Here is a 9,437-nt window from a genome sequence, read left to right as displayed (position 1 = left end):
CAGACAAAAACTCAAGCAAGGGTGTATGCTAATCATTGCACCACGGTTGCTCCCGCAGCTAGGCACTTGTGCGGTCGAAAAAACCTCGCTAACTACCCATAAGGCAATTGGCCGATAAGTGGGAACTTATGGGCATCCCTGACAAGCGAATCGAAGGGGAATTGCGTACAGAACTCCCCTGGAACATCTTTATGTAGACAGCAAAATATCATCCCTATCAAAACACTGGCTTGTGATCGCAGTAACCATCCAAATTCATCCATCTTATGGTCCGCAATTTCTAGAGTTAAACAAGTATATACGGCCGTAAGTTCGGCCAGGCCGAATCTTATGTACCCTCCACCATGGATTGCGTAGGAACTTCTACTAAAGGCTGTCATCCACAATCGAATTACTTGGGTTGCGATAACACTTGCCGATGGCAAGGTATCGTAAAACTTTTTAACACTGTCTTCTAAATTGTAAGTTAGTCCATAAGGGGTGTATATTAAACAAAAAAGGGCCGATTAAATACGTATATAATTCAGTTTGACAAAATTTTCTATAGAAATAAAAACTTGACAAAATTTTCTATAGAAATAAAATGTTGACAAAATTTTCTATGGAAGTAAAATGTTGACAAAATTTTCTATAGCAATAAAATTTTGACAAAATTTTCTATAGAAATAAAATGTTGACAAAATTTTCTATAGAAATAAAATGTTGACAAAATGTTCTATAGAAATAAAATGTTGACAAAATTTTCTACAGAAATAAATTTTTTACAAAATTTTCTATAGAAATAAAATTTTGACAAAATTTTCTATGGAAATAAAATGTTGGCAAACATTGCTATAGAAATAAACTTTTTACAAAACTTTCTATAGAAATGAAATTTTGACAAAACTTTCTATAGTAATAAAATTTGACAATTTTTACATGGCTGTTAGAGGCCATATACTAACGAAATGTACCAAATTTCAACCGCATCGGATGACTTTTGCTCCTCCAAGAGGCTCCGGAGGTCAAATCTGGGGATCGGTTTATATGGGAGCTATATATAATTATGGACCGATATGGACCAATTTTTGCATGCTTGTTAGAGACCGTATACTAACATCAGGTACCCAATTTCAAACGGATCGGATGAATTTTGCCCCTCCAAGAGGCTCCGGAGGTCAAATCTGGGGATCGGTTTATATGGGAGCTATATATAATTATGGACCGATATGGACCAGTTTTTGCATGGTTGTTAGAGACCATATACTAACACCACGTACCAAATTTCAATCGGGTAGGATGAAGTTTGCTCCTCCAAGAGGCTCCGGAGGTCAAATCTGGGGATCGGTTTATATTGGAGCTATATATAATTATGGACCGATATGGACCAATTTTTGCATGCTTGTTAGAGACCGTATACTAACATCAGGTACCCAATTTCAAACGGATCGGATGAATTTTGCCCCTCCAAGAGGCTCCGGAGGTCAAATCTGGGGATCGGTTTATATGGGGGCTATATATAATTATGGACCGATATGGACCAATTTTTGCATGGTTGTTAGAGACCGTATACTTAGACCATGTACCAAATTTCAACCGGATCGGATGAATTTTGCTGCTCCGGAAGACTCCGCAAGCCAAATTTGGGGATCGGTTTATATGGGGGCTATACGTAAACGTAGGCCGATATGGCCCATTTTCAATACCATCCGACCTACATCAATAACAACTACTTGTGCCAAGTTTCAAGTCGATAGCTAGTTTCGTTCGGTAGTTAGCGTGATTTCCACAGACGGACGGACAGCCGGACAGACGAACAGACGGACGGACGGACGGACATGCTTAGATCGACTCAGAATTTCACCACGACCCAGAATATATATACTTTATGGGGTCTTAGAGCAATATTTCGATGTGTTACAAACGGAATGACAAAGTTAATATACCCCCATCCTATGGTGGAGGGTATAAAAAAGAGATCCTGTAAATCAGGCAGCATATTAGAGAGATTTTGACCAGGATTCATGATTATACTATAGCGGTGAATAGGGATCCTGTTTTAAGTGCCCTATCATGGCCCATAGCACCGGAGAAAAGATACAAGCGAGTGCTGTCGCATCAACTCCTACATATCCGGAATTGATGGCAGCGTAGCTGTTATTTATCCCTGCTTTAATCAAGGGTCATATGACATATCTCACTTTTTCGACTAAGCGATTTAAAAAACGTCGTTAGCAATCGTTTACTGGTAGTGTATAAGAAAGTTCGCCAGCGTTTTGCATTCAAGGTAAGCAAGTTTGTAACTAATTTTATTTACTTTTGAATTCATGCTCCTATAGATTTGAAATTAGACCCATTTCTGATCGGAAAATCTGTTTTATATTTAAATAAAAAAAAAAAAAAAAAACAATAATACATTTATTCTCTTTTTTTATAAAACCATTAAAAAATATAAAAATTTCCATGGGGGGTTACTTTCTACCGCTTTATGATTTCGATATAAGACAGCTGAAATTATCGCAAATACAAAATTAATTAATGCACCAGTTATATATTACGTATTGAGTATAAAACAACCTTTTATTCATTGATCTCCACATGTGACGTCTCAAAACGAGGACCAAAAATATCCAGACACCTTGAAGGGAAATACAGAAATCGGTTACGATGAATACATACTCCAAATAATTAATATTCTGTAGTAAAAATGATGCTATATCGAATATCCATAGGAGACCCACAATAAAGAATGCTGGAGGTATGACATTATAACTGAAATGGTAATAGAAAATTTGTTATTAAAATTCTGTACATAGACGAAAACTTGGTTGTAGATTTCCAAATATATTTATATATAGAGAATCGCATCCTTGTCACCAGAAAAATTACCAAAGCTCAATTTTATCCGCAGCCAAGTCCACAAAGTAATTTTTCGAACTAGGGAAAAAATTCCCAGTTTGGGGAGAAAAATCCTCTAATCTGACATCACCCCATAAGGTGTGAATATTCTTAGTAGCGGGGAAATTCTGATTCGATCTAACATAGCGATGACCGTCCGACCGTCGCTTAAAACTTGCCTAAAAAATAATAATCCAACCACGGAAAAAATACCTGGGGAAAGAAATCCTCTAATCTGACTACACTGCTCAGATCCATATGTGAACATATATTTAGCGGTGGTGAAATTCTTTGTCGATCTAGCGATGTCCGTCCAGCCGTCGTTTGAAACACGCTGAGTTGCCCACGGAACAAAGTCCCAGAACCCATAAGGTTTACCTAATATTGGTAAACCTTATGGGGTCTCACTTCCTCAAAAACTAACATCTCCAACCCGAAAAAATTCCTCTAATCTCATAACACTGTTTAGACCCATATTTGAATATATTCTTAGCAGTGTTTGTTGTTGTTGTAACCGTTTTTAATGTAGTTTCATCCATTTTGTTCTATGCTTGTGTAGTTCAACTAGTAGCCAGATCAATGAACTCTGCGGCAAGGAAGGGATGGTATCCAGAGTGATCTGGTGATGAGACGGGTAGGCTTAGCTGGGCAAGCGAAAAGGTGACGAGTGTCATGTGGCCCTTGATTACAGATGGGACACACGTCAGCTACGCTGCTATCAATCACTGATATGTAGAAATTGAGGCGGCTGCACTTGCCTGATCTTATTTGGGTCAAAACTACCCTGGTTTGCCGTGGGAGGTCTCTCTCCTCCGGTGCTATGGGCGGCGGTCGGAATCTGAGAACAGGATTAACCTAACAGGTCCGAATCCTGTTCAGACCTGTCTGGTATGCTGCCTGATCTAGAAGCTCTCTTTTATAACGCTCGATCTCGGGCTCTAGAAGGTGAAGATCAACCCTTATATTCCTGGGTGGAGGTTGTCTATCCACAAGATGGTGGTTTGGATGACAACTACAATAGCAACCCAAGAGGTACTGCTTTGACAACATGTAATTGTGTCGATGCACTGGGATGATCTTGGTCTCCGTATAAAGGTGATCCAGGGGTGTACTGCGGAGACCTCCTGTTGCAGTTCTAAGGGCAGCGTTCTGACAGGTCTGTATCCCACGGCGGCGGGTTATTTGTACCGGATTGACCCGATGGATCCCACCCATTGGCCAGCAGCTGCCACATCAGTGTATGTGTTGTTTCGTCCGTATTTTTGTGTTAGAGAAGATGCATCCCGGGGAGCCTTCTCCGTTTGCTGTTGGTCCGAGCCAGGATAGAGGAAACCCCGGACCCTGGTACTGTTCAGTCTGCCGAAACCTGATCCACCACCGTTCGGTTTCGGTGAGGTGTAACCGGTGCTTGGAGTGGGTGCACTTCCGGAACTGCGCCGGCCTAACATCGCTGCGGGAGTATAGTCATACTGACTACGTGGCAGGATGCCGTGCCAACGATAGCAGCAGTATGTCGTCAGACTATGCGACCCCCCCGACATCTCTCGTACAACAAAATTCTTAGCAGTTTGTTCGATGCTTGTGTAGTTCAAGTAGTAGCCAGATCAAGGAACTCTGCGACAAGGATGGGATGGTGTCCAGAGTGATCTGGTGGTGAGACGGGTAGGCTTAGCTGGGCAAGCGAAAAGGTGACGAGTGTCATGTGGCCCTTGATTACAGATGGGACACACGTCAGCTACGCTGCTATCAATCACTGATATGTAGGAATTGAGGCGGCTGCACTTGCCTGATCTTAGTTGTGCCAAAACTACACTGCCGTGGGAAGTCTCTCTCATCCGGTGCTATGGGCGGCATTCGGAATCCGAGAACAGGATTAACCTTGTAGCTTCTCACCGCTTCAGCTACAGCATCCTCATGAATCCTGTTCAGGCTCTCTTTTATAACGCTCGATCTCGGGCCCTAGAAGGTGAAGATCAACCCTTATATTCCTGGGTGGAGGTTGTCTATCCACAAGATGGTGATTTGGATGATAACTACGATAGCAACCCAAGAGGTACTGCTTTGACAACATGTAATTGTGTCGACGCACTGGGATGATTTTGGTCTCCGCCTAAAGGTGACCCAGGGGTGTACTGCGGAGACATCCTGTTGCAGTTCTAAGGGAAGCGTTCAGACAGGTCTGTATCCCACGGCGGCGGGTTCTTTGTACCGGATTGACCCGATGGATCCCACCCATTGGCCAGCGGCTGCCACGTGTTGTTTCGTCCGTATTTTTGTGTTAGAGAAGATGCATCCCGGGGAGCCTTCTCCGTTTGCTGTTGGTCCGAGCCAGGATAGAGGAAACCCCGGACCCTGGTACTGTTCAGTCTGCCGAAACCTGATCCACCACCGTTCGGTTTCGGTGAGGTGTAACCGGTGCTTGGAGTGGGTGCACTTCCGGAACTGATCCGGCCTAACATCGCTGCGGGAGTATTCTGATTCGATCTAACATAGCGATGACCGTCCGACCGTCGCTTAAAACTTGCCTAAAAAATAATAATCCAACCACGGGAAAAAATTCCTGGGGAAAGAAATCCTCTAATCTGACTACACTGCTCAGAACCATATGTGAACATATTTTTAGCGGTGGTGAAATTCTTTGTCGATCTAGCGATGTCCGTCCAGCCGTAGTTTGAAACACGCTGAGTTGCCCACGGAACAAAGTCCCAGAACCCATAAGGTTTACCTAATATTGGTAAACCTTATGGGGTCTCACTTCCTCAAAAACTAACATCTCCAACCCGAAAAAATTCCTAACATCGCTGCGGGAGTATAGTCATACTGACTACGTGGCAGGATGCCGTGCCAACGATAGCAGCAGTATGTCGTCAGACTATGCGACCCCCCCGACATCTCTCGTACAACAAAATTCTTAGCAGTTTGTTCGATGCTTGTGTAGTTCAAGTAGTAGCCAGATCAAGGAACTCTGCGACAAGGATGGGATGGTGTCCAGAGTGATCTGGTGGTGAGACGGGTAGGCTTCGCTGGGCAAGCGAAAAGGTGACGAGTGTCATGTGGCCCTTGATTACAGATGGGACACACGTCAGCTACGCTGCTATCAATCACTGATATGTAAGAATTGAGGCGGCTGCACTTGCCTGATCTTAGTTGTGCCAAAACTACACTGCCGTGGGAAGTCTCTCTCATCCGGTGCTATGGGCGGCGTTCGGAATCCGAGAACAAGATTAACCTTGTAGCTTCTCATCGCTTCAGCTGCAGCATCCTCATGAATCCTTTTCAGACCTGTCTGGTATGCTGCCTGATCTAGAGGCTCTCTTTTATAGCGCTGGATCTCGGGCACTAGAAGGTGAAGATCAACCCTTATATTCCTGGGTGGAAGATGTCTATCTACAAGATGGTGATTTGGATGATAACTAAGACAGCAACCCAAGAGGTACTGCTTTGACAACATGTAATTGTGTCGATGCGCTGGGATGATCTTGATCTCCGTATAAAGGTGATCCAGGGGTGTACTGCGGAGACATCCTGTTGAAGTTCTAAGGGCAGCGTTCTGACAGGTCTGTATCCCACGGCGGCGAGTTCTTTGTACCGGATTGACCCGATGGATCCCACCCATTGACCAGTGGCTGCCACATCAGTGTATGTGTTGTTTCGTCCGTATTTTTGTGTTGGAGAAGATGCATCCCGGGGAGCCTTCTCCGTTTGCTGTTCGTCCGAGCCGGGATAGAGGAAACCCCGGACCCTGGTACTATTCAGTCTGCCGAAACCTGATCCACCACCGTTCGGTTTCGGTGAGGTGTAACCGGTGCTTGGAGTGGGTGCGGGAGCCATCGTGGTGCAATGGTTAGCATGCCCGCCTTGCATACACAAGATCGTGGGTTCGATTCCTGCTTCGACCGAACACCAAAAAGTTTTTCTGCGGTGGATTATCCCACGTCAGTAATGCTGGTGACATTTCTGAGGGTTTCAAAGCTTCGCTAAGTGGTTTCACTACATGGAATCGGGCAGCACTCACTGATAAGAGAGAAGTTCACCAATGTGGTAACACAATGGACTGAATAGTCTAAGTGATCCTGATACATCGGGCTGCCACCTAACCTAACCTAACCTGACCTTGGAGTGGGTGCACTTACGGAACTATTCCGGCTAAACATCGCTGCGGGAGTATAGTCATACTGACTACGTGGCAAGATGCTGTGCCAACGACTGCAGTAGTGGGTCGTCAGACTATGCGATCCCCGCTCGACATCTCCCGTACAACAATATTCTTAGCGGTGGTGTATTTCTGTGTCGATCGAGCGATGTCCGTCCGGCCGTTGGTTGAAATCATGCTAACATCTCCACAAAAACTAATATCCCCAACTGTGGAAAATATTCTCAGTTTGGGGGAAAATCCTCTAATCTGACAGCACTGCTCAAACCCCATAAGGTGTTCATATTCTTGGTAATGGCGAAATTCTAAGTCGATCGAGCGATGTCTGTCCGTCAGTTGGTTGAATTCACGCTAGCTTCCAAATGAAACAAGCTATTGACCTAGATCGGATGGTATTGCAAATGGTCTATATCCAAACTCCTTAAGGCCCTTATCGAAACCGATAAGGCGTTTATGTAAGCCGCTCGTATAACAGCTGGAAGATTGACAATGTTATTCTCACCATATGTTCCATGAACAAAAAGAGAATGCTCCACAACAGATATTGAATGACACATAACAAGTAACGCCAATGTGACAGCTGGTGTCGTTAAACCGTCCAACACATAGAAGTTACTACCTTAGATTAGGTTTGGCAAACAGGATGTCTGATATGTATAGCACTCAACTTTAGGTTACTATCACTTCTAAATGGATCGAATGACAGCAGTTTGTTCTCTAGTATAAAGTTATTCCTGTTGTGAACAAATCGTTTGGCATCTGGCAGTGTTGCATTCGAAAGGTGGAAGAAAAGCGGTAACAAAATGAAGGCCAATTTTGATCGAAATCTACGCCGGAGTGGTAGAAAACTGGCTCGGCTGGAAAAAGCCAAGAAGTTTCTCGCTAGTCCATTAGCGGTTAAGGAATTTCATTTTCACCGGTGAAAAGCTATTCCAAATTGAGCAACGTAATCGGATTACTTGCCAACAACGTCAGCTGAAAATGTAAACCTTCGATTGGCCACCAGAATTCAAGCACCGCCAATGGTAATGGCGTGGGCCGAAATAACAGCCGATTGTCGCTCCCCGCTAGTATTCATTGACCGTGGGGTCAAAATAAATGCCGTATATTATGGGGGCTAATGTTCACAAGATAGTATTGAAGCCCTGGATAGACAAACATTTCGGTCGTTGACCGTAGACATAATAATAGGACTCAGAATCATCGCACTCAGCTCACGGCAATCAATAATCGCCTAAAAACGAGGATCCTCGCTTTATTTTGACCACATAATGACCTTCAACTACTACGGATCTCAATCCGTTCGATTTTGGTGTCAATCATCTCATGACGTCTCATGCAGCGAGTGATGGCTTTGGAGGCCCTTTTGAAATCCATAATTCTTGTCAAGGGTAGACAATTGCAAACTGATTCTAATTTTTTTTGTTATTTCCGAAATTTTGTTTCTTGTGAACAATACTTGTTTCCTTTTAACAAGTATATACGGCCGTAAGTTCGGCCAGGCCGAATCTTATGTACCCTCCACCATGAATTGCGTAGAAACTTCTACGAAAGAGTGTCATCCACAATCGAATTACATGGGTTGTAGTATCTTAAAACTTCTTAACATCGTTTTCCAAATTGTGAGTTAGTCCATACGTGGTATATATTAGACAAAAACGTTTTGAATAGGTAAGTCTACAAATAATTACGAATCGATGTGGACTCTTGCACGGTACGTAGAGAGCCAGAATTGAAATATGGGGGTCGCTTATATGGAGGCTATATACAATTAAGAAATTGATATGGACCAATTTTTGTGTGATTGGGGATCGATTTATCTGAGGGCTGTATATAACTATAGACCGATATGGACCTAGTTAGACATGGTTGTTAACGACCATATACTAGGACATTGTACCAAATTTCAACTCACTCGGATGAAATTTGCTTCTCCAAGAGGTTCCAAAACCAAATCTCGGGATCAGTTTATATGGGGCTATGTACACGCTCACAAAAAATCGCTTCTGTAACATATACTCCCAAACATATTTTGCTTCAAGCATATATATTTTTGGGTATTGCCCAAACATTTATATGTTTGATCTCTACCAATATATAATATGTTTGAAAGCATATTGGTCTACACAATATATGTTTGGGTAGTCTAAGTTCCAAACATTTTGTATTTTTGCATCCAAATTCAATAATGTTGTCTTCCAAAAAACAATATGTTATTATGTGACCATATAATATGTTTGGAAGCATTTTGCACCCAAAAATATTATATGCTTAAAAAAAATTCTCCCAAACAATATTGTGCTCAAAATTTTATTTATTTATTTATATATTTACAATCATAATGAATTATGAAAATAAACAGGTAATATAGGTGCTAACAACATAGGTTTTCGACCTGAATGCTCAA

General features: G+C 42.7%; 1 protein-coding gene across 1 annotated transcript in view; it reads right to left on the bottom strand.

Moving 5' to 3' along the window:
* Nucleotides 1-2,369: 2,369 nt before the first annotated feature.
* Nucleotides 2,370-9,437, bottom strand: part of LOC142235021 (G-protein coupled receptor Mth2-like) — a 30,469-nt gene continuing 23,401 nt past the window's right edge. The window contains exons 6-7 of the mRNA XM_075306242.1: nucleotides 2,557-2,751; nucleotides 2,370-2,487 (exon numbers count right to left, since the gene is read on the bottom strand). Of these exons, the coding sequence (XP_075162357.1) occupies nucleotides 2,466-2,487; nucleotides 2,557-2,751 (217 nt within the window). The 3' untranslated portion in view covers nucleotides 2,370-2,465. The remainder of the gene's footprint in view (nucleotides 2,488-2,556; nucleotides 2,752-9,437) is intronic.

This window comes from Haematobia irritans, chromosome 4 (assembly GCF_050003625.1).
Source record: "Haematobia irritans isolate KBUSLIRL chromosome 4, ASM5000362v1, whole genome shotgun sequence".
NCBI classification, from domain to species: domain Eukaryota; kingdom Metazoa; phylum Arthropoda; class Insecta; order Diptera; family Muscidae; genus Haematobia; species Haematobia irritans.
Note: the sequence above shows the minus strand (reverse complement) of the source record. Positions and strands in the feature narration are given on the sequence as shown.